Source organism: Eurosta solidaginis, chromosome 2 (assembly GCF_040869045.1).
Source record: "Eurosta solidaginis isolate ZX-2024a chromosome 2, ASM4086904v1, whole genome shotgun sequence".
Lineage (NCBI taxonomy): Eukaryota > Metazoa > Arthropoda > Insecta > Diptera > Tephritidae > Eurosta > Eurosta solidaginis.
Window position 1 is genome coordinate 265,721,680 of NC_090320.1, and position 26,939 is coordinate 265,748,618.

The following is a 26,939-nucleotide window of genomic DNA, read 5'->3' on the forward strand; positions in this document are numbered from 1 at the left end:
TATGTTATGTTCGGTTATGTCACGATATTCAATGCTATGTTACATTTTATGTTGTGTTATGTTATGTTATGTTATGTAATGCTATGTTATGTTATGTTATATTAGGTTATTTCAACCCGCGGGGGTATCGGTCCCCTACCGGGCGCCTCCTCAGGTGGTGGATAGAGGAACGCTTCCCACAAGACGGGATGTACTGAGTGAATTAAGTACTCAGGGCGAACAAATCCCAAAATTCCGGTGGAAGGGCGTTAGGATGCCGCCCTAAAATACCACATCAAGCATCCACAGGATCGAGACCAGTAAGATCCTGCTGACCAGAACTGCAAATATGATTATGAAATGATTGCTATGGGCTGGCGATGACGATAGGCTACTACCTTAATAAGCAAGGGTGACGCCTTGCCGAAACGGCTGGTAGGTTAATATCGGTACCGTCTCCGTCTCGTTAAAACATTGGCAGGTCTGCAAGTACGTTCAAAGCACGTCGCCATTAAGTTGGTTGTGCAGGCTCAGTTGAGACGACTCTTGACTAACGCTGTATTCTGTCTCTGTACACAGACTCCCATAAGGACCTATGCCAGGTTATGTCAAGATATTCAATGTTATGTTACATGTTATGTTATGTTATGCTATCTTTTATTATTTTATGTTAAATTATGTTATATTATGTTATGCTATGTCATGGTATTTTATCTTAAATCATGCCAAAATGAATTATTAAAAAGAAATAAAAAATAAAATAAAGTGTTTTGATTTACTCAATTAACTTTTTTATACTATATTCAATTTAGTTTTTTATGTAATGTGTTTTAATGTCATGTGAGAGTTTTTGCGGAATATTGAAAAAAAAAATTTATTTCAAAAAACGGTAATGACCTACATATGTATTTCTGAATAAGTTTGCCCTGTTTTCCTTCAAAACAGCAACACGAATTTGCTTTTAAATTGTCATATTTTAGTAAATAACGCTGCTATATAAAACACATGTTTAACACATACACTGCTATATATGTACATATGTATCTGTTGTCTATTGGTGATAAGAAAAAACAGCAAAACTGCTTAACAAATTCATTTCTAAATGACGCATTAACTTGATAATTTGCACGAAATAGCAAGAGCTATATGCATGGTTTTCTGATTGTCTATTCAATACACATAAGTTCATAAAATTAGTGTTAGGTTAGGTTTGGTTGAACTGGCCGGTCCACGATTACCTCACATAGACTGAATGAGTCCGTAGCGTTAACGGACGTTTATTTAACGACCAAACTGAAAACCCCTATCAAAAATCAGAATCTATGTTATAAAATAACTCCAACCCCTTGGCAAATACTAGAAGCTTCGTAGGACTTAAGCCACTTGCTGCATCTAGATCTGACAGCTGTATCCCTCCTAATAGCTGGAGTCTTAGCCTGGCAAACAGACCAAGCCTCATTTAAAAGCATGTGACGCCAGAAGGCAGTGTTCAGTCAGAATACCCGTCATGAGTCTACAGTCCTCTCTTTTTAATGATAGGAGCAACTGTGTTAGTCTAAGGTTGTAAGACCTTACAGACCAGCGCTTTATTCCACTTCCATTGTGGCTTTAAAATCTCCCTCGGGGTTGTTTTCAGGGCTCCCATAATGCTGAGCATTTATAGCCTGCATAGCCCTCTAATTTTTTTGAGGTGGGTTATTTTTTATGTGGCTTTCCACTAAACAAGAACTCCATAGTATAGAATAGGGTTTATAATTGCTGTAAATACCTAATGAAAAAGTGAGAGCGATAGTCCCCACGTACACCCCAGCACTCTTTTATATGCATAAAGTGCCGTCGAGGCTCTTTTAACTCTCTCTTCCAAATTGAACTTCCACGACAACTTACCGTCTAGGATGATTCCTAAATATATTTCACAAGACCATATCCGTCTTTTCTGCGTGTGCTGTCAACCAAGATATAAATATCCCGAAGTGCCCGATCCATCAAGCAGCTAATCTTTAGAAGGCACTTTCCACTTAAGACAATTGTAACGTCATCTGCGTAAGCCGTAAGTTTTACGAATCCCTCATCGAATAGCCTGAGTAGTTGGTTCATGACCAGCGTCCACAGCAGATGTGATAGGATCCCACCCTGCGGCATGCCCCTGTCCACTGATTTCGTGGCCTCATACAATCCCCATAGTGATGTAATCTTCCTGCAATTTAACATGCAGCCGATCCATCTGGTTAAGGCGGGATGTACTTTAATGTAATTAAGACCATCAATAATGGCCCATTTATAAACATTATTGAAAGCCCCGGCAATGTTCAAGAAGACTCCTAGAGCATACCCCCAGCGGGTTAGGGGGTCAGAATATACCCGCGGTAGGTATGCCTGTCGAAAGAGGCGACTAAAGTACCAGATTCAAGGGGCTGTGTAGCGCAACCCTTCAGGTTGCCAGCGCAATATACAGCTTCTCCAAACCCAATTGTCAACCTCACCTATCCGCGCGAATCCTGTTTCACTAACAGAGGAGACTCTGGCGAACCAAGCTCCTCATGGAACTTGGTGGTGAGGAGGGAGGGATGATGGCCTGAAGGTTTAATGTGGCCATATAAATCTTCCCCGAAATGGTCATGCTAGCACCTTAATGGTGCTGTATTACCAGAACATACCGGATCTGTATGTGGCAAAGGTCCATCACATCACTAACACTCCCCAAAGCCTTCGGGGAGCAACCTTATTACTACAACAACAACAACAAGAACTCCTACAGCATACTCCTTATATTAGGGCTTTCACTATCTCTACCGACTAGCTTTTGATGTACGCATGTTGTGTTGTGGAGAGCAGCTTTTCATCCACGTTTGACTTTATGTACACATATGTCAGCTTCTCAAAGGTTTTCAGCAGAAATGATGTTACACTAATGAGCCTGTAGTCTTTTAGATACATGCGACAGATCTTCCCCGCCTTTAGTAGGAAAGCTACACGCGCAGTTCTCTAAGAGTGCAATATATGATTCAGTCTTATGCACCCATCGAATATTATTTTAAAATTAAAGTATTCCTTAAAAAAAATTTACATCATTTGGAGTCAATTTAACACCACCTGGATCCTTCTCTAGCTACAAAAAATATATTTTGATTTTTTTACGAGTGAGAGAGAGTTTGAGAGTTCTTTCAACATTCATATATATATATACTTATGCATATAATTTTTTCCATTGCATGCAATTTAAATGAGAAAAATTTAAAATTACATTAAATTACCGGATGTAATTGTGGTTGTCGTGTCAGTCGCAATGTGAGCCAAGCAAAGTAAGTCAACCAACAATAAAGTTGCTGTGCTGTTTTTGTATTTTTTTATTACAGCTCTTGCGATTGCTTTTGTTGTTTTAATACTGTTTTTTTTTTTTTACTGTCAGCTACCTATTGTTAACCTAGCTGTTAGTGTTGTGCTGTGACGGATGCTTGATGAATCATTGTTGTGGAAACCAGTTGGAAGGGGAACATACGAAAAAGGCTGCAGGGTTATTCGACATATGTATATATGTAAAATAGTCCCGAAAAGCATTCGGAGCCAAAAAATGCTTAGAGAGGAAATCAAATTCAAAGCGTCATGCGCTCATCTATAAGTAATCTTGTGATGATCGTCCCAAATAAGACTAATTTTGTACTTTATATGAGCCGAAGTAAAAGATTGATATACTGTTTTATAGGACTCTTGCTGCAGTTTTGAATACTCTTACTAGCAACTTAAGCTGCTAGTATAAGACACCTGTTTATAAAGCTATTGTTTGTGGTCACTTTTACCTAAGAAATATTTTTGCAAATTCAATAAACTACAAATTAAGGTTGCTCGAAAAGTGCTAAGTTGTTTAGCTACTCATTTGTTACATCTTAGTAAATATTAGTAAAGTAGCGTCGAGTGAACTCATCCTCGCTTTTGAGGCATTTGACGTGGACAAATCAAGCAGTTAAGCCTCTCATCAGAAGCAAAGGTTTATCAGCTCTGCTCGCGGAGTCGGCGTTGAGGATGAGAACTGAATACTTATGCTCATACTCATATTCATATTCATATTCATATTCGCCTTAGCACTCATATTTATATACATATTCATATTCATGTTCATATTCGTATTCAAATTCAAATTCATATTCATTTTCATATTTATATTCACATTCATATTCATAGTGTTAGTCATACTCATATTCATAATCATATTCATATTTATTTTCATATTCATATTCATATTTATATTCATACTCATATTCATATTCATAATCATATTCATATTAATATTCATATTCATTTTCGTGTTCATATTCATACTCATATTAATAATTATATTAATATTCATATTCATATTCATGTACATATTCGTATTCATATTAATATTCATACTCATATTCATAATCATATTCATATCCATATTCATAATCATATTTATATTCATATTCATATTCAAATTCATATTAATATTCATATTCCTATTCATATTCATATTCACGTTTTTATTCATATTCATATTTAAATTCATATTCATATTCACGTTAAAATTCATATTCATATTTAAATACATATTTATATGCATACTTATATTCATACTCATATTCATATTCATACTTATATTCATACTCATATTCATATTCACATTTATATTCATAGTGTTATTCATACTCATATTTATTTTCATATTCCTACTCATATTCATAATCATATTCATATTCATATTTATTTTCATATTCATAATCATATTCATATTCATATTTATTTTCATATTCATATTCATATTTATATTCATATTCATACTCTTAGTTATATTTATATTCATATTCATATTCTTATTTTTATTCATATTTATTTTCATATTCATATTCATATTTAAATTCATATTCATATTCATACTCATATGCATACTCATATTCATATTCATAATCATAGTCATATCCATATTCATATTTTTATTTTTATTCATATTCATAATCATATTCATATTCATATTCATTTTCGTATTCATATTCATACTCAAATTCATATTCATATTCATATTCACATTCATGCTCATATCCATATTCGTATTCATAATCATATTCATATTTATTTTCATATTCATGTTCATATTTAAATTCATATTCATACTCATATTCATACTCATATTCATATTCATATCCATATTCATATTCCTACTCATATTCATATTTATAATCATATTCATATTCATAATAATATTTATATTCATATTCATATTCATGTTTAAATTCATATTCATATTTAAATTCATATTCATATTCATCTTCGTGCTCATATTCATATTCATACTTATATTCATATTCATATTCATATTCATATTCAAGTTAAAATTCATATTCATATTTAAATACATATTCATATTCATACTTATATTCATACTCATATTCATATTCATATTCATACTTATATTCATACTCATATTCATATTCATATTCACATTTATATTCATAGTGTTATTCATACTCATATTCATTTTCATATTCCTACTCATATTCATAATCATATTCATATTCATATTTATTTTCATATTCATATTTATATTCATATTCATACTCTTATTCATAGTGTTAGTCATACTCATATTTATTTTCATATTCCTACTCATATTCATAATCATATTCATATTTATTTTCATATTCATATTCATATTTATATTCATATTCATACTCTTATTCATACTCATAGTTATATTTATATTCATATTCATATTCATATTCACATTTATATTCATAGTGTTATTCATACTCATATTCATTTTCATATTCCTACTCATATTCATAATCATATTCATACTTATATTCATACTCATATTCATATTCATATTCACACTCATATTCATAGTGTTAGTCATACTCATATTTATTTTCATATTCCTACTCATATTCATAATCATATTCATATTTATTTTCATATTCATATTCATATTTATATTCATATTCATACTCATAGTTATATTTATATTCATATTCATATTCTTATTTTTATTCATATTCATAATCATATTCATATTAATATTCATGCTCATATCCATATTCGTATTCATAATCATATTCCTATTTATTTTCATATTCATATTTAAATTCATATTCATATTCATACTCATATGCATACTCATATTAATATTCATAATCATAGTCATATCCATATTCATATTCTTATTTTTATTCGTATTCATAATCATATTCAATTCATATTAATATTCATATTCATTTTCGTATTCATATTCATACTCAAATTCATATTCATATTCATATTCACATTCATGCTCATATCCATATTCGTATTCATAATCATATTCATATTTATTTTCATATTCATGTTCATATTTAAATTCATATTCATACTCATATTCATACTCATATTCATATTCATATCCATATTCATATTCCTACTAATATTCATATTTATAATCATATTCATATTCATAATCATATTTATATTCATATTCATATTCATGTTTAAATTCATATTCATTTTTAAATTCATATTCATATTCATCTTCGTGCTCATATTCATATTCATACTTATATTCATATTCTTATTTATATTCATATTTGTATTCATATTCATATTCACGTTAAAATTCATATTCATATTATATTCATGTTTTTATATTCATATTCACATTCATATTCATATTTATATTCATATTCATATTCATATTCATATTCATAATCATATTCACATTCATATTCATATTCATTCTCGTATTCATATTCATACTAATACTAGTTATCATATTCATATTCATGTTCATAATCATATTTCATAATTTTATAATTTCGTCGCTGGTGACCTAGCGATGGTAGCTATCGCACGGAATAAAGAACAGACTTTCGTGATGGTACGCTGCAACATGGCCCACAACGTGAAGGCCCCATGAGCAGAAATAAAGATTGCTCATCATAGATGCGAACACTAATGCCTGCTGCAATACGTGGGGAGGTAGCGATACAAAGGAAATAGCTGATATCATATTTGATTGAAAGACTTGAAATTCAAATAGTATGCCTTAGGTGTTTTCCACGATATTGCCAGGGCTTTTTTTCGAAAATGCAGATCGGAAACGGATGATCATGGATGGTCTTATTACCATTAATTTATGGAATCCCAGTGAGCTCGGCCGATTGTATTTGTAGCTCCAGGAAGACTACTATGCATTGGCGTTTGTGCTTCGCCACGAAATCGGTGCACGGATGAAATTTAAGTTATCGTAAACTTTTAAAGCCTTCCAACTATCAGCACTCTCATGTATAGAACGTTTTGAGATATACTTGGCTAGGTGTCTTAAGCCGGGTTCAATGCCAGCGCATAGAAGATGGATTTGGGAGCATTCACTAGGTCTATGAAGTTCCGCATGCACTAGACCTATGCTGAGAAAAGTAGCTCTGCTGAGAAATGTGCACCACTCAGGTGAAATATTGTATATTTGTCCTTGGCATTACAGTTTGAAAATTAGAGACTGGAAAAAACATTCAAAACATTCATTCGATTTTCAAAGAACACCCTAATATGCACATATGTATATGTACAAGGAGAATATATTAAAAAAAAAAAATCACTTTAATCAAAAATCAACAGAAAAGCAGGCGAAACCAGAAACTGTAATTATGATTGTGGTTAAAAAATCAAAATATTTTTAAATCTTTGCTAACAAAGACAGCAAATCATGCAGTTGTTTCATTGTCTAACACTTTTTTTTTTAACTATACATATTTATACGTGAATATAAATCTATCTATATATATATATATAAGCATATAAACTTTCTAGTATTCTAATACCAATGTATGTATCTTTTGTAATTCGATTTCATTTATTTGGTAATTACATATTACCTGTTCTAGTCTTTGTATATTCTATCTTGGAGAGTTTATGAGTTATTGCTATGCTGGAATTTCGCTATTCATCTTTTGCCACAAATGATGATTAATTATTTCACCTCTATTATCATTACAATGACTTTGAGTTTTCTTTAAATTAAATGAAGTCATGAAAAGAAATGACTTCAATTAATTAGAATTTATTTTAACACTGTTTGAAGTTAAAATGGGAATTTAAGAAACAGAGAGAATAAAAATTTATTCTCCCAATTCCTATTATGTGTATCAAAGTTGTTTGTTGTTTATCTGAAAGCAATCACGTAATTTTTTTTGTTATTCGTCTATTATACCAACATTTTTTGTAACCGTTATAGTAATAATCTTTGCAGACAATTCACCATTTGAATAATAAACATTAATGTAAATACCGCTTTGTTCATCAAATTTCTCAATTCAATATTCAATTTTACGCATAGCACTTTTCGGTCGTAAAAGTTAGCCGATTTAAGCCTATCATAAAAACATGATCATCACAACACAATTATTTCTTCTGTATTTGATTTTTTTATTCTGAGCAATAATATTGAGATTGGTCGTTTGTTAGTTCGCCAGCAGCAGCTGCATACAATCAAAAATTGATTAGAAGGAATTAAAATCAGAGGCTTTTGGAAGAATATAAGATTATGGGGTATTTCTTAATATTTTTTTTAATTTGTCAAGATCGGTATTAAAGTGCTTTTATATTTCCTTTTTGCACTTTCAACGTCCCAATTTTTACTGAACGATTGGCCTTACTAAACCACAATAATGTCGCTCTACGTTTGTTATCAACAGCCGGCCAGAAGGATATGGGCACCTGGTAAGAGGTGGCGTGAGCCCAGCGCTAGGCTACCTGATCTGGGGATGACCTTTCTAGGAGCGGGCTGCAAGTGATAACCAGTGTACCAAAGTGCCCGCTGGCATTCACCTCGCACGTACAAGCTCGGACTAAGAGAATGCAACAATCATTCCTAAGTAATGCAACAATATTGGGGCTATCAGCTATCATTATGTGATTTTTATGATTCAAATATGAGCATTATCTCTGAGCTAAATACGTTCTACTGCGAATGCGTAGGCATTATAGCCATCACAGTTTTAAAAATACGATATTTCAGTTAGCTTTGCAGATGCTAAGCCTCTGCATAACATTGGTTTTCTTTCTGACCTTTCCAGATGATTGTTTGAAGTTTAGTTGCAGGATTTTGGATTGCTACGGGAAAAAATTTACCAATGCTGCGGTTAGAGAATGAGTGGGTTTTGACAGTTCAAATTGAAGGACACCATTAACAGACCCTCAAGTGGTACATTTGCGATACAGTAATGGTCTCCTTCAAGTAATCTTGCTTTAGATAATTTGTTATTTCTATATAAGTAAATTTTTTTGTGGATTTCCGTTCTGCACCTTTAATGTATTCTCGTCCTTTTCGCTCTGGTAGCTTAATGAAAACATACTGCCGAAACAGACAAGGCCCACTGAGCAGCTGGAGCTTTTGCAAAAAGTATAGTCTGAAGTTTATGTTGTACTAAAACCAACATTACTTCAAAGCTTAAAGGTGTTTTATAATTGTGGACATTTCTCTGCATATATGAATCCATCACTTGTGTCTTCTGCTCCCACACCGACTATCGCGAGAACCGTTTGTCGAACTCTAGAATCATCTCATATACTCTTTATAAATATAAAAAAATGTAAGGCACGAGAAGCTCCGGAAAGATTCCAGGCCGAGCTTCTCTTCCAATTTGCGTCGTGCTCCTTTTAATTTTTCCTACAAATTTGCGGGACGGGACCTAAATGTTTTATGTCGACTCCGAACAGCATCTGCAAGGCATATAAATTTTCACTGCGAAGCTTTTCATGGCAGAAATACACTCTGATTTTTAGAAAAATCATTGCCCAGGAGCGTCCCCGCTCAGAAAATAATTGTTTCTAAAATTTTGACGTTGCTTTTTCCCGGGGCGTGAGCACAGGATCTTCGGTGTGGTAGACGGAGCACGTTACCACCATACTGCAGCGGCCGCTCATATATATTTTTTACAAGATATCAAAATTAGCAGTGCTGCAAAAGCAAAAGATTGAGTGAGAAATTATTGAAGTCATATCCACAGACTTTTAAACAAGTTACACCTATCCAGACTTTACGAAAATGCAGGCTTAACCTGAAGATGGACAGTAGGCTCTAGGGCGTGCCACTTCAAATCGTGCCATGGAAAGAGTGACAGTGCTCAGTATCAATAAATGCCTTGCGATATTTTCGTATTTATTCCATCAGGGTTTTGGTTAATGTTATCAAGTATTGCATATGACTATGCAATTAGAAAAATATTCGCACTAATAGATAACAACTTTGCCTCAACAACAACGAGCACGTAACACACGTATGAAGGGACGTAAGCTAACGCTATAAGAAGTGTCTACAAATATGAGATACAGAAAAATGAGAGATAACTAAATGGCCAAAAGCAACAGCCCATCCAACCTATAAAAAGCGACTTTAGTGCGAGAGGGTCATCATATTGATCTTAGCTCATAGTAGATGGATTGCACTATCTATTTGGCAATTCAGTGCAACGAAACCATAAAAAATAAAGAAAGGGGTTTTGAAACTCAACGCTCGCCAGATATAATTTTTAGAAAAAGATAGATTCATACCGAACAAAACTTTGCTTCCAAACGATTACTACGTTCAATTTGGACAATGTTTCTCTTTTTCAGAAAGGTGGAAAAAGTAATGGAGCTGGAGTCACCACTACCGTAAACTTGTGAGCATGTTGGAAAAAGTATTCCTTGCACTCATTTCCCGGTATTTATAACGGACTTTGTTACTGTTATCTACACATATATAGCATATGCAAGTATGCAGGTTGATTCGGAATTTTGTTTTAGTACTTTGTCTACACAGTCCCCGTACCAAGGTGGACCAAATATATTATATAATAGTTTTTCATTGTCAAACAACTTTTTCGAGAAATCTGTACTCGTAACTCTGATTTCAGCCGATTCCCCTCATTACAGCTTTGCCGAGAGCGATTGTATTTTTTCATCGTAGAAAGACCAGGTATAGCACGTTGTGGTCATAGCGAATGCCCTAAGCTTCAGCATGCTAATCTCATCTTTCTACGATAAAAAAGTATACTCGCAAGCGACGGAGATGTGATGAGTAGAAGTCAGCTGATTAGGGAGTTTTGAACATGGGTTTCTCGAAAAACTTGTATTAAACTCAAAAAACTGTATTACATTGTAACGAATTTAGTGAAATTCCTCTTAGCTGCAACCTTCTGCTAACGTTCGAATCACTAAACTGTTGAATAAACAAATCCAATATTCAATAATGCAAAATGGCCTTATTAGACTACTTTCACAATAACACTTCTACTTCTCAACAGATAGCGTGCTTAAATCAAACTTATCCTGCTTACTCAGCTTTAAATCCTTTTATGCTCTGTGATGTCTCATTAGCATACTTCTAGGCGTTTCTATTTCTATAATTTACTACTCGTTTACCAGCTATAAATTTCTAAGCTATAACTACAGATGCACGATTATTATAGCTTCTCGTATAACCATATGCGCGTGTATATGTGAGTGATACTTCCACAGATGATTGCCTACTTTTGGGAGTATCTCAGATATATGCATGTGTTTTTGCGTTTCTCTCCGCTGCTTGTATGGACATATGTATATACATAATGATTGATTTGTCTGCTTAGTATTGACTTAGAGGTGATAGTATACCTTAGTGTTGCTAATATTCGTCACAATATATTTTCTGTTTATTGAAAATACATGGACAAAGTCCTGAACGAAATTTTGTGTCACCCTGTATCTTACATAATTTCCGTTTATATACCTAACGAACGGGTTACTGTATCACATCCGTTACTTGCAGGCCACACAGAATAGCACATGTACAGGAAATGACAGTAGCCCGCATTGACAGCAATCGATCTTTTGGTTGACATATATTCAAAGAAGTACAATTAACTCACTAATAAAATCCACACAAATAAAACTTTCTACCTACATTGTAACAAAATAAAATTGTGCTAATACAAAGTAGTAATATTACTTACCAGCAAACTCTGTTGCTGTTGTTACAAACATCTGATTCCTTTCACGTGATTGACAATCTTGTGGCACTACGGAGGATTTTGCTGCAATGAAATGTTGATTGGCGCTTGCAGCCACAAAATTCCATATGTCTACTGCGGTCGAAGCAAACGAGGCGCGCGAACACCTGCAATAGAAACGGGAGATATCATGTATGATTGTAAAAAGGAATAATTGAATATGTATTGGTGCTTGTGTTAAAAACAGAAAGGAAACACTTTTCACTGCTTTTCTTTTTTTCTAAATTTTTATTTCGCGTTTTGTTGTTTTGTTGCAGCACAAGAGTCTAATAAATCTCAGCCAAACGCTAATATGTCTTCAACAATTTACTGCCGCACGCCAGCTATTTACAGTTGTAGATAACTGCACATTTAATTGGTTCAAAGTTGCTGCAATTTAAGCACAATAAGAGCATTAGTATCAATAGATAAATTCAATATAGTACTAATTAGAAAAGAATTTGTTTGCCTTTCAAGCAATTCATGAGCTCAATTTCATACAATGTGAGGTATTTATTTTAATTTATTACATTATGGACTCATAGAGTATTATATGGGGTCATCACGGACCGGCCAGTTCAACGTAACCGAATTAAAAGTGAACAAATGAAACGATGATGATAAATCGATAACTAGTCGATAACAAATCAATAAAGTGCTGTTTACCAACCGATAGCACGTCGATAACTCGTCCATACAAAATTGGTAACACTACGAAACAAACCAATGACGTTTTGATTACAAATCGATATTTTTCGATAAGAGATCGATACATTTTCAATAAAAAATCGATAACTTTACCATAAAGATCGACACACTTTCGATGAATTTTGATAACACTATTCGATATCAAACATATAACTCATCGATAACGTTTTTTATCGGTAATAAATTTATAAAAATTCAATAACAAATTGATAATTTGTTTAAGTCTCGTTGGTAAAACGACGATAAAAAAGGATTACAAATCGACTCGTCGGTAATGGTTCTTATCTCTAAATTGCTGTTCCCACGCCTCACCTTCGTTGTATGCCAGCATAGATTTAATACGAATGCGACATGCGACACCGTCTTAATGCAATGCATGCCTTGAATGCTACCACTTTTCTAGACGTTTTGGGCTTAGCAACGGTAACGGATGCACGTGGAATAAAATAAATAAATAAAAGGCCTTTCGAAGAGATTTAAGGCTGAGTGCTTTTTTTTTATTTGTACGGGGAAGCTACATGGTAATTTTCTTGGTTTAGGTTAGGTTAGGTTAGAGTGGCCACTGGTGCGACCAGCAGTGCACTTGGGCCCAAAAAGGTCCCGTTGTGGTACCACATGGATATCTCCCCTACTCAAATCAACAGCTCGATTCAGCAAACGCCAGGAATTTCTTAGGTTCCAGCTTAGCCAGATTACAAAGATCGTCAAATAAGGGAGGTCACAGAGATTTCTTCCTCTTACGCCAAAGCACAGGACAATCGCATAGAAAATGCTTAACTGTTCGTCTTTGAAGCTCCTACAGTAATCATTATAGGGAGTGCCCAGCCGTTGTGCATGCTTCCCAATTGCTATGTGGTCGGTTATAAATCCATTCAGGCACAAGAGGTTAGTGTGGTAGCAGGAAAATCCCTTTCAAGGTGAGCTTACATGTAGCGAGCGGCATGCTCAATCCCTTCCAGGACAACAAAGACGGAACGAATATGCCCCCTCTTGCAAGTCAGCCATCTCATCCGAGTGTCAAGATACCTATATGATACTTGGTGTAGTCTAGCACCAATCTTGAGGCTTCGAGCACCAGAGTCAAGAAGGCATATGCAACCTAGTCTTTCCAGACATTTTCACTTGCCGACCGATCCTCGTGAGCACCCTCAAAAGATCAGTCGAATGATTTATTACTCCTGCCTCTAAGAAATGAATTGGTTTGGCTGTATAAAAATTTCGAACATGAGCTCCGAGAAGATTTGCTTCTGGTTAATTTCATTCCAACTAGTAGAATATGAAGACGGCCCCAAACACCTTCAAGGACCTTAATCGACATCGACCGGCAATCAACGTAAATGAACGTTAGGGTTGGGTAATTGTGTATTCTTTGTCGAATCCAATACGACATAGTAACTATCGCATTTTCCGACAAATTATGTGGCACTCAAGAAAATAAGCAAGCTTTTTTAGCAGCAATTTATAGTGCATCCTTCTATTGACAGGCTCAGTTCACGAGAAAGGAGAAAGAAACTCGGCATTTTGCCTCCATTTGAAGTCGCTGTGGATGCTACTTGATGGATATTCGAATGGGGGCAGAATTGTATCAGCTAGCCATCACCACAATTTGACTGGTGTACGGCCAGAGTCAGATCTTTCAAGGAGATTTCGGCGCTGCATTAAAGAATTGGCCTTCTTTACACACTCTGTGTCCCCTTATTATCGCATACCAGCATAGTAGGTGTCCAAGACCGTCTAATGGTTTCTAACTATGGGTGGATAGGATGGTTTGAGGGTAGTGGAGGAGGTGTTATGTCTAAAGGAACTCCATACTCCCATAAGGAATGTCGTCGGCCAACCAGAGTCAATGCGGAGTGGAAGAGGTATGTTATCCCGAGCCGGGCACTAATCCATGGTGACTCCGACATATCCGAAGAACACTGTCTCTGCATTGGACATGTCAGCCTTAGCCGTAGTATCCTAAATATTGCTGTTAAAAATGGTTATGCCTTTAAATCAAGGGTATACATTCCATTGCGGAATTTCGGTCTCACTGTGTATGCGAAAATGGCAATCACTTTTAATTTTTGGAGACACAAAATTTACGGCATCCTTGCTTTCTTCGCCAAGCAATGAAATGTAGCTAATTTACTACTTGGTGGTGCCAAGCTTAAAAGCCCTATGAAGCGGCTAAAAGTATTTTTATAATATTTTCTAATATTGCGCTGTAATTGAAAACTTATCTTGCTCCGGAAGATGCCATTAACTGAACAACCAGTCTGTAATGTCTATGGCAATAATACCCGTATTCTTAATTACCGAAAGTACGAACCCAACATCTTGCGTATCTAAGATGTCAATAATTTGCACGAAAACATTTTTCGTGAAATTAATAGCGCTTTCTGACATCAATAAACGGAAGAAAAAAAGATCCAGTGCGTCTCACACCCCCCCCCCCCTCTTGCACCAGCTCGTTTGCAATTTAAACGAGGCCAAACGATTAATTCGACAAAATTTATCGGTTAAATTTCAGCAGATACTACAGAAAATTAATAAAGAAAGCACATAAATTCTACGCGCATGCGCAATGTAGTCAAGAAAAATTAAGGTGAGCGCCCCATACAATGTGCGCCAATAACGAATGAATGTTCTAATAAATCTTATTAAATGTACACGCCTCTCACTTTTTTGTTTTTCGTTTTGGCACGAGCAAACAAACTCATGTAGCATCATTAATTTAACAAAATACAGGTGACCATGCGCAAAGGCGACAGGTTGTACAAAAGTAGCATCGACAACAGCAGCAGCAGCAGAAAGAACAAAACCCAGATAAAATAGGTGAGCATCAGAGGCAGCAGTAGCTGATTAAAACATCAGTAAATGACCAATGAGGGTTGTAAACGTACAAATATATATGCGCGCACGAGCAAAGTCTTGTAGTTGCGCATGCGTAGACTGGAGTATCTGTTGCTGCAAAACAATGCCTGCACCTGTTACAAAATCATTCTCGATATTTGCTGTTTGTCTGTCCGCTTATTGCCCCAATGCGTTAAAAGAATCAACAGCTTTGCATAAGTAATCTAATCGATATGCTTTACGGCATGCGCATCATGGCAGGACACATTCAATGAGCTTAACAAAACGTTTGTACGCATGCGCTCGAACGACATTTCGACAATCATGCGATATTCAAGACATACACTTGATGGATATTAAGTATGGCACTTGTTGCGTTGAAAGGTGTTATATATTATTGTTGCCTTTAGTTTTACATACGTTGTTTGAACTTTTTGTGTGTGTTTTTTATTATTAGGTTGACATATTCTACTTTTTATTAAGACTTTTTGGCACATTAACGAGATCGATAACTTTTGTCGAAATTTGGGTGTAATTGATCTCATCTAGTTTCTTTTGGGTACAGTTGGGACTGATCAGATTGAAATTTAAGAAGCCAATGGTAAAGAATGACTGCAGAATGTGTAAGATAAAAAAAATCAATAGAATTAACACTTATTATTTATGAAAAATTCGATCCCTAAACTATTAGTACCATTTGTTCGATTATCGTAACATTAGTTTTATTTTAAATTGGAAGAGAGGGTCGGCCTAAAATCTCTTCGGAGGTTATCGCGCCTTACATTTTTATTTTTATAACTGTGAAGCAGCAAGTGTACACGTAAGGGTACAAACGAGAGTAGAAAAGGATATGTCCGACAGTACCCATAGCCGAACAAAAGGGAACTGCCCATCGTTACCCATAGGCGTGCAAAGAGGACCTGTCGAACAGTATCCGTAAGGGTATAAAAGTGTAGGAAAACTGATAGTGTTGATAGGGCTATAAAGAATACCAGTCCGACACTACCTGTTCAGGCATGAACAGCCAAAATTGGTCACTTTATAGGACATGCTCATATAACGAGGTCAAGACCGGCAGTTGCATACTTCAAATTAATCTTTTTTCAGATCAAGTGAAAATTATTTCACGTCAAATGTAACCTTTTTCAAATCAATTAAAGCTTTTCAAAATCATATTCAATTTTGTTCAAGTTGAACGAAACTTTTTTCAAATCAATATAAACCTCTCTCAGGTAAAATTGAACTTTTTCTAGTCAAATGAAACATTTTTTAAATCAAATACGAACTTGCTCCTCTCTTGAACCGAAAAATTTTTCAATTCCACTTGTTTCAAGACAAATACAACTTTTTTCATGTCGCACTGAACCTCTTTGAAGTAAAATGAAACTTTTTTTAAGTTAAATTAAACTTTTTCAGTCAACTTAAACTTTTTTGAGTCAAATTAAACTTTCTAAAATTATCTCAACTAAAAAGAACATTTTTCAAACCAAATAAAAGCCTTCCCAAAGAGACTAAATCTTTTTCAGGCTAAGCGCGTTTTTGGTCGTCACGGACCAGCCAGTTCAAACCAATCTAATAAGGACAAACGCGTAAGGAAGTAAAATTAAGCACTTTTTAAAATAAGTGGGAATTTTTTCAAGTGAAATGAATCTTTTTAGGGCTTAACATTTTTTTTAGCCAAAGGCAATTAAAACCTTACAAAGTCTAACGAAAACTTTTTTTAGTAATATTGTACCTTTTTCAAGTCAAATGATACTTTTCAAAAATGAAATTAAACCTTCTCAAGCCTGATTAAGAGGAAATTATGTATAGCACAACGAGTTAAATTTGCTCGCGTGAACCAGAAATCGTCTTATATAAGAGCGTTCACTCACCACAGTTAGTGACTGTTCGAGCGGGGTAATCCATGTAGCCGGAATTCCTCATGAATTCCGGAAACGGGAGACTTTGAGGAGCTGGGCCTTGAAACTCGTGTTAATGAAAATAGAAACTTGCCAGCTGTGCCTACCATTTCAACAACAGGTAGAAATTCAATTTGCTAAGATGTATGTTAGGTATATATATATATGATAGCCTGTCACACAGGCCTTTATTCAAAACTATTTAAGAGGTAATGGTAAAACACTCACCTAGATGATCGCTGGTAAAAGATTAAGAGCGATTATACAGCTGTTCGTCCCTTTTATATGCCCCAAGGTGGTGGCGCCATTTAACCGAACCGTTTGGTAAAACACAGTCCTCAAAAAGGAAAAAAGAACGCAATTGGTGCTTGCAGCGAGTTTCTACCAGCGACCCCTCTGGGTGAGGTTTGGATATGATAATACAGGCTTTAACAGTGACAGTAAACCTAAGAGCCTTTGTGAAAGGCTTCATACTTAATCTGTCCCTTGTTGAGAAATATTCAACCTTTTTCAAGTCAACCATGTATATTGGAACGATTTTCCGTCATCCCTTGTCAAATTTAGTTTCGAAACAAACCGGTTTCGCCGTTGTGCCATCATCAGTGTCGATTTTCGTTCTGATATGTTGCTGTCGTTTGTCCTGTATTTATAGTTCGTAGGTACATGAGCAGGTATTGTCAGAATTGGTGCTTGTGTATATTAAGTTATGTGTATGTGCTGTGTGTTCGTTCAGAACTGAGGGTAGTTTCTACTGATCGATTTGTGTGGCTAACTGAGGCAGGTAAAAATCCGCAATTTTAGCCGTTTGACCTTCTTTGTGAGTTTGTGGTTTTGCTGCATTAATATTTTTGGATTTATTTGTTGTTGTGTGTTTGTCTGTCGTACCTATGTGATTACTTTGTTTCTTGTAAACAAGTTTTAAAAGTTCGAATATTGTGTCAGAAATTGTGTTTATCTGTTCGTTTATTATTCAGCCGTCGAATGTTTTCTGTTTGTAGATTTCCATGTTTTCGAGTACGTTGAGACGTCGGCCTTTTTCTTGTATGTGAAGAACCCTAACTGTTTTATTGATGTTTGCTGGGGAACATTCATTTTCGACCATTTGATTCGCGAAGTTAGACTCGGGTATAATGTTAGGATTCCGTATTTTTTTTTTTTTTGTAACCTCTAATATGTTCTCTAAACCTCGTTCTTATTTGCCGTCCTGTTTGTCCTATGTAACTATGTTGGCATGCGCAGGTAAGCTTGTATACACCGTGGATGCTAAACAGATCCTCTGTGTGTGTTAGTGTTAGTTCTTAGTTTTCGCCCTAGATTGTTCGATGTTTTGAATGCTGTGTTAAGGTTGTATTTTTTAAAGAAGTTTGCCAATTTATTTGTTGCTTTTCCAGTATATGTCATAGTGGTCCAGCTATTATTTTCCTTTTCATTATTTCTTTTTGGTTCTCCATTTGTCCTTCTGAGCTTATCTACTAGTGCTTTTTTATATCCGTTGTTTGCAGCGATATTATATATGACCTCAAGTTCTTTCTTATATGCCTCTTGTGTAAGAGGTGTTCTTTCAAGTATATGTACCAAGTGCCTTAATGCTGCATTTTTAATCTGTTGGGGGTGATTTGAGGTATTATGTATTATTGTGTCGGTGGCCGCTGGCTTTCTATATGTCATAGTTAAATCTTTTGGCTTCTTTATCAATATTTATCGTGAGGTCTATTTAGTTGATTCCTCCGTCTTTTTCGGTTTCTATTGTAAATTTTATATTTCGGTGCTGCTTGTTGAGGTACTCCAGTACAAGCTCTTCGTTGTTAGTAGTTAAAACGCATATTATGTCATCCACGTATCTAGCATAAAATGACATGGCTTATTTGGACTTCAGCTCCTGTATATACTTTTCTTCCAGAGAATTGCTGATGTGGGGCTTCCCATTCCAAGACCGTTTGTTTATCAATATATTTTATTGTTAAATTGAAGATAGTTTTGACGTAAAGTGGTTCTTAGCGTATTTGTGATTTGCATACTTTTCATTTTGTTTTTTTGTATTATGAACTATTGTTGAGCTAACTATGTCCAAAGTCTCCGACAGTCGTATTGATGACTATAAATCTTTTATGTCAAAAGATAACAATTTGCTGTTCTTTTTTAGTTCTACGCTCTCAAGTTCTCTATTAGCTCTGTTGCGTTAGCTATTACATATTCGTTCCTTAACTCCAGAGTATCTTTCAATATCGTTTTTAAATATTTGGACAGTTTGTAACATGGTGCTGATTTAAAATTAATGACGTGCCTCATTGGCGTGTCCCGCTTGTGGATTTTTGGTAGCGCATTCAGTGGAGGTGCCGAAGGGTTGATTCGGACAAATCTATGTGCCATGTTAGAATCTACTATATTTGTTGCATTTTTTATAGCAATTTTAATTTGTTTTTGGTATTCATCTGTGGGATCCGCTCTTATTCTACGACATTTCATTTCCTCAAGTCAAGTTCAAGCACCTTCCAGATTTTAAGATATCAACCATTGACAGAAGCCCACTGTATTAACGTCATTCCAAAAAGAAAAACGTGTTTTGATATTTTTACCCACCGGCCAATTCAATCTAAATATAGTTGTGTTTGACACCTTGCGGCAAACTCCAACTCACTTCCGCGCAGCACGTCAAAAACAAGTAACAAAAATTTATGCTCATATAATAATCAAATGAAATTTAATTGTTAAACACCGCTTAAACACTGACTTGATATCACAATCACCAATAATAACCTGAATGACAACATTTGATGCGCGAGCAATGTAATCTTACTTACTTACATACATTCACTGCAAACTTTTCAACATACCTGCATACATTCCACTCTACTTACATATTCGTTAAATGTCATTTTAGTATGTAAAATGGGTGGCATTAATGTCGTGGCGAAACGCATCTATTATCTTTGCACAATTTTGCATGCGAAGTGTCAACGCATTGTCGTGAACAGGTAAATGAGTAAGTCAGCAAATACAGAGCCAGCATTGCTTTGCCAAAGGAAATGGCTCGTGCCTATGCTGATGCTGCAGAAATCATCTGCACAGTCGCTGCGTGCACAGAGTAGTGGAGGTAGTCCGCTTAGTCCAGCTTAGATGTCACTTGCTATCTTAATACGTCTCATTGAAGCTTAACGAATGGATGCTTGAAAGCAGCATCTTTGTACCTAAGATCTTGTAGGTAAATTTGTGGAAGGTGAAGTCGAGAGATCAGAGCGGTTGAGTTTGAGATAATTAAATAGATACACTGAAAGAAAAAGACTGGTAAAATCAACCGAAATACGGGGCAATTCAGCCGAAATTTCTGTTAATTTTTATCCATGGAAACAAGATGTTGAATCAACTGCGCACAAATCGTTGATTCGTAATTGACCGTTTTAGTAGTCAAATGAACAAAAAAAGTTGTTGCGACAGCTTTGCACGAAAGTACATATGTTGCCATATACACGAATAAATAAATAAATGTAAGGCGCGATAACCTCCGAAGAGATTAGGCCGGGCTTCTGCTCCAATTTGCGGCGTGTTCCTTTTAGTTTTTCCTATAAATTGCCGAGACGGGCTCTGACTCCGAACGACACCTGCAAAACAGATGAGCTTTCACTGAGAGATTTTCATGGCAGAAATACACTCAGAGCGCTTGCCAAACACTGCCGAGGGGCGAACCCGCTTAGAAAAATTTGCTTCTAATTGAAAAAATTTTGATGTTGCTTTGCCCGGGGTGGCACTTACTAACCGAACGTCAATTGGGCTTACATCAAATATGCTGGAACACATTAAACATTATACACTTTATTATTTTGTTTTATTAAACGCACTTTCAGCAAATTTTATATTATATAATTTATTTATTTTATAGTTTTGAACTTCGCTTTGCAAATAGAAATGAAAATAGTAGTCACAAAACTGATTTTTCAGCTCATTCTCAATTTTTTCTCTCGCATGTAGTTGCAACAGTTGATTGTTTCGAACAAAACTTGTATATATGTTTCACATAACATTTTAAATAGATAACTTGTAAGTTATAGAAAACTAAAGAATCAAATCGCTGGAGTAGCTTTACTTGTAATTCGGCAAGTTTAATTTTCCGCAATTTTGCATTTCGCTTGGAGGAGGAGTTGCAAAATTGTACCCGATAAATAGGTGTCCCGGTATCTCATAATTTTTTGCACAGTAAATTCAAAAAAGGGTTTTTTGTTTGATATTGATAACTAAAAAGCTAGTTTTTTGTTGTTTTCCCACTTTGTGCGTTTTTTCGATTTGGTGGTTTTCTTATTTGGTATTTTTTTTAAACAAGTGGCACCATCATCATAAGTACAAATTAGAGAGCGCAGTGAGCTTAAAATTCTCTTTGAAATTTGCTCATGTATTGACTGTTGATCGCTGTTGAAATGACCAGTGAGATCAGTTAGATTGACCAGGAATCTGTCAATTTTACAGAGTTTTGTTAACTTAAGAGTGACAATTTCTCTTCTGTTGAAATGACTAAACTAATTTGTTCATTTGACAAAGAACTCGGTCGAATTAGCCATAATTCGATCAAATCCACAGAATCTCCGTTAAGTCAAGAACAACAGAACCGATTTGTTGATTTTACTAGCACCATTTCTTTCAGTGTAGTTATTTTGTGACTGTTCTTATAGGAGTCAAAAATGTTTACTTAAGTCAGACTTTTATTACAAAGGGAAAACCAAAAAAAAAAAATATCAGGAATATCTACATCCCTTTGTGTACCTTTCATGAAATTTAAATTGAAACTTAAAGTTCATAAAGCTTGTGAAGATGACTTCTTAAGTCCTTGGAAGGCGGGGCTCCAACAATGAGATGCCTGTTTGGATGCCAGGTTTCTGGGTATTCAGCAATAAACTGTTTATTCAGCATTTCATTACACTCCCTTCAGGCTAAGGGAGTCTAGATGCTGGACAGAAAAACGAAATGACCACAGTGACGTCCTAACAAGGCTCGCCGATGTGGATTCGACAACAGATTACCTCTCAAACACACTGATCTTCGACAGAAATTACAAGCTACAGATACCCTCTAGAACGGATTGGTCGGCCGACAAAGTTGGCAGGGAGGGGGTCACCTCACTCTACACTGACGGATCCAAAATGGACTGCGGCGTCGGCGCAGGTGTCTTCTCCAACCAACTAAATGTCGCAATCCCCTTCCGCTTTCCAAACACAATTAGCATCTTCCAAGCAGAGCTGCAAGGAATAGAGAGGGCCTGCATCTTCCTGCTGCAGAACCGGATAGACGGTGAGGTAGTCATATACTCCGACACCAAGCGGCGCTAAAAGCGCTAGAATCACCGTACGCATCCTCAAAAGCCGTCGGTAACGGTAAGAGGGTGCTACGAGAAGCAGCTAACCAGGCAGCTATCACACTCAGCTGGGTACCCGACCACAGGAACATTGACGGCAACGAAAAAGCGGATGAAATAGCAACGGCAGGAGCATCGTTAGACATCACGGAAACAGTCGCGGCGCATCGACCACTCACATCAATTTAAAGAGACGTTCTCACCTATCTTAGGAAAATAGCAATCCGTGATTGGCGCTCTACGGACACCTGTAGATCCACTAAACTAATCTGGCTAGAGTACAACCAGAAAAGAACCGATGATCTACTGAATAGGTCTAGGCAGGAAATATACAGAATCACGGCCACTATTACAGGGCACTGGCCGTTAGGCCCGCACGCGAGTAGAATGGGTATCCCCTACAATGAGAGGTGTAGGAGCTGTAGGCAGCAGGGTGCCGAGGAATCGGTTACCCACTTCCTCTGCGAGTGCTCAGCCCTCGCGAACTTTCGGTCGCGAACTCTAGGCAACTATGTGTTTCCTGACTTAAGGTCGGTGTCAAACTGCCGCATCAAGGACATCAGTAAGTTTATAGTTTTAACCAAGTGGTTTGAGTAAAGCAATACGCAGGGTACATCAGCCAACATATAATTGGTTCCAGTAGAAAGTGCATCAAAATGGCGCCTAGAGCGCTACTTGGCCCCGGCTCCATAGCCGGGCAGCACAGCAACCAACCAACCAACCAACACTCCCTTATGGGGAGTACTCTCGCCTCACTGTGTTCTGGGCACATAAAAAGGCATTCCGTAGCAGTTCTGAGAGCGGTGTTTTGACAGGGCTGCAGTTTCTTTCAGTGAGTATCCCTTAGGCTCGGCGACAATATTGGGGGCTGGTAGCATGCAAACGGCAGACCAATTGCTTTGTAAGTGGTAATGATCGTTTCTATATATTTACCCCAAGTTTTGCTGGCAAGAGATAAGATTGTGTTACGGCTCTGGATTTTAAGTACAATTGCATATGCATACTCGATGTAAGACAGTCGATATATGTCCAATATGGTCGACATTTGTTTTGTGTGTGTTGTTAATAAGGTCGCCGATATTTTGGTGTTTGGTCAGGTTTCGCGAGGCGAAGAAACTGGAGAGATGAGTTTATTTTATCACATAGCTCATCAATGACTGGACCGAGACCCGTGGACACTATCATGTAGTCTTCGGTGTGGGCTACAATTGTAACTCCTTCTGGTGCGAAGGGAGCTTCGATATATAAAAGTTACACAAGAGCGGAGAGAGGACACCACTCTGTGGCATCCTCTATTTGGTCCTTCTGGGTTTATATGTTACGTTCCTGAATTGCAGCGATGCCTGACGACCTGACAAATAATTTTCAGCTTTGGATAAGTTTAACGCTACGAGTACTGTTTTGTGGTGCGGTTTTTGATTCAATCCGTAATTTATTTCTGTACTAATGGCATTTAGTGCGGTGGTAGTGCTATTTAGTTTTTGAAAGATATGCTGATATTAGGCAAGGTGCAGGTTTGCGGTAAAAAAGTGGAACAGAATGGTTCGGAGTGTTTTGACTACTGGACAGGAGAGATATCAAATGATATGATTATCGCAAATATCTGGATTCTCAGTCTTTTTTAGCGTTACCACGCTCACCATTTTCGATTTTTCCGGAATGACGAAGGTAGACATAGATAGGTTGATACGAAGTCAAATAAAATTTAGTTGTACTTTGTTATAACAGTATAATTTTTGGGTAGAGTTCATGCTTTGTATTTGCTTTTCCTAAATGTTTCGCTTTGAAACAAGCGTTGCAAATCCTTTTAACCCCAACCGAACTGAACCGGAACCTAATTTTAACTATTAGGCCGAGCTGTGTGGTAAGCGAAGGAAAATTGTTTTGATCAGAGTTGCCAATTAGGTTAGGTTATGTTAAGTTGAGGTGACTGCCCAAAAACAAAAAATACACCATTTCCTTTCCTCTTCGGACCATTTTGAGGACCTGATAAAAGCTACCAGATCCTTGACGTCATGCTCCACAGCCTGGAAATTGAGCACCCGGAACCACAGTTTCCTCATCTTTACAACTCCTGCAGCATCGACTATAAGGGCCTACTAACCTCTCTGCATACCTACCTATGAGGCACTGCCCAGTTAGTGCTCCTACAACTGTGAGAATTGTATCCCTACTTACGTTGTTTACGTGACGGGATCTTTTAGGATTCCATTTTGGCCAGGTTTCCTTCGATATTCAACACCGCGGTATTTGTAGCCATCTTTCGTCGGCTTGACGGTGGATGTATTCTTTTAGCAATAGCTTGCTTATGGCCAGGGGCATACCTAACCGTTCTTGGGCGGGAAGAATCTGCCTGGTTATACCCAGCCTATCGAGTTCATCTGCAATGCAGTTCCCTGGATGTCCCTATGTCCAGGGACCCATGTGAGGTGTACACGTTCCATTGGGCCATCTCTTGAAGAGATCGACGACTGTTTAGTGCTAGTGCAGAATTGAACGAGTAGAAGCCAAGAGATTTTATGGCAGCCTGGCTGTCGACATAAACATTTCTTTACCGACATTATGTGTCCCTATCCTAGCTGCGGCTTCCATGATTGCTGCAACTTCTGCCTGGTATACACTGCAGTGTTCAGATAGTCTGAGGGAGAGCTGGAGGTCAAGGTCCCTTGAGTATTCTCCACCACCAACTCTACCGTTTAGCTTGGAGCCGTTCCTGTATATGGAAATGCTGCTCACACCTATCCGACTCCGCCCAGTCATTCCTACTGGGAATGTTTATCTTGCCAATGTTGTATTATTATACATTTCTTCCCATGGAAACTTCAATCGTGCCGGGCAAGGATCGGTCATACAAGTACTATTGTGTAATGAGAGATGAGGGTAACATATAAAAATTTGTTTGCTTATGTGCATGGCTATTCTTTTCTGAAGTTTCACTATTAAGTTTTATTTGTGTCTTCTTCATTTGATTCAAATCATGTCAGTTGCAAATCAGTGAAAGCGTGTGAAATGAACTTGAAGATAGCTCAAGCATAAATTTCGAAAACCGACACCAGACTTTTCTGCACATATGTACATATCACTCATTTACTTCAATAGTGTCATAACTCAAAAAACATGAATTTTGAGTTAGTAACTTAGAAACGTACCCAATATCATGATCTATGTTGTGTAAAGAAATATTTGTGATCAGTTAAAAATTTACCACGTGCTATAAAAATGAAAACATGCCTTTATATGCGCAACATATGGCAGTTAAAATCTTTGAATGTCTCTCCTGGAAAATTGTGTTTTTTGAGTTATTACACTATTGAAGTAAATGAGCGATATATCTAACTCATTCATTTTCATACATTTATTTGCTGCTGCGAAACAATTTTGCTAATAAAATCGAAAGCGCAACCTAAGACAGTCACATATCAAATTACTGCGGATACGCGCCACACAACATAATTGAAAACAATAGAGCAGAGCAGACGTAGATATTGTAACGAATTTAGTGCAATTCCTCTTATTTGCAACTTTCCACTAACGTTCGAATCACTAAACTGTTGAATAAATAACTCCACTATTCAATAAAGCAAAATGGCCTTTATTAAAGTACTTCACAATAACACTTCTACTGCCCGACAGATAGCGTGCTTAAATCAAACTGAATTCATGATTGCTCAGATTACCTTCTTTTATACTCTTCGATTTCCTCGTTCCATACTTCTAAGCGTTTCTAGAATTTACTTAGTTACCAGCTATAAAATTACCGGTTCTCATATGCGTGTGTATATGTGAGTGATACTTGCACAAATAATTGCCTACTTTTGGGAGTATCTCAGATATATGCATGTGTTTGTGCGTTGCTCTCCGCTACTTGTATAGACATATATGTAGACATAATGATTAATTTGGTTATGAGCATACATGTCACTGCTCAGTATCGGCTTAGAGATGATAGTATCCCTTAGTGTTGCTAGTATTCGTCACAATATGTATGCATTTGCATTTATACCCGCTTAAGTGCATACTCACGTATGTACTCATATATATACATGTGCAATAATGTAACAAAGCTGTTTCAAAATTATAACAATAGCAATTAAAACAATGTGTAAGTAGGTTCCTCAACTAACGTCTGTCGCCTAGGAATATGTGATTTAAAGTTAAATATAATAATTAAGAGCATACAAAATT

At 36.3% G+C, this 26,939-nt stretch overlaps 1 protein-coding gene across 1 annotated transcript in view; it reads right to left on the minus strand.

Annotated features, from left to right (window-relative positions):
- The window catches only part of LOC137240891 (uncharacterized), a 156,478-nt gene that overhangs the window by 22,035 nt on the left and 107,504 nt on the right, over positions 1-26,939 (minus strand). Inside the window, exon 2 of the mRNA XM_067767828.1 lies at positions 11,934-12,097. Within this exon, the coding sequence (XP_067623929.1) occupies positions 11,934-12,097 (164 nt within the window). The remainder of the gene's footprint in view (positions 1-11,933; positions 12,098-26,939) is intronic.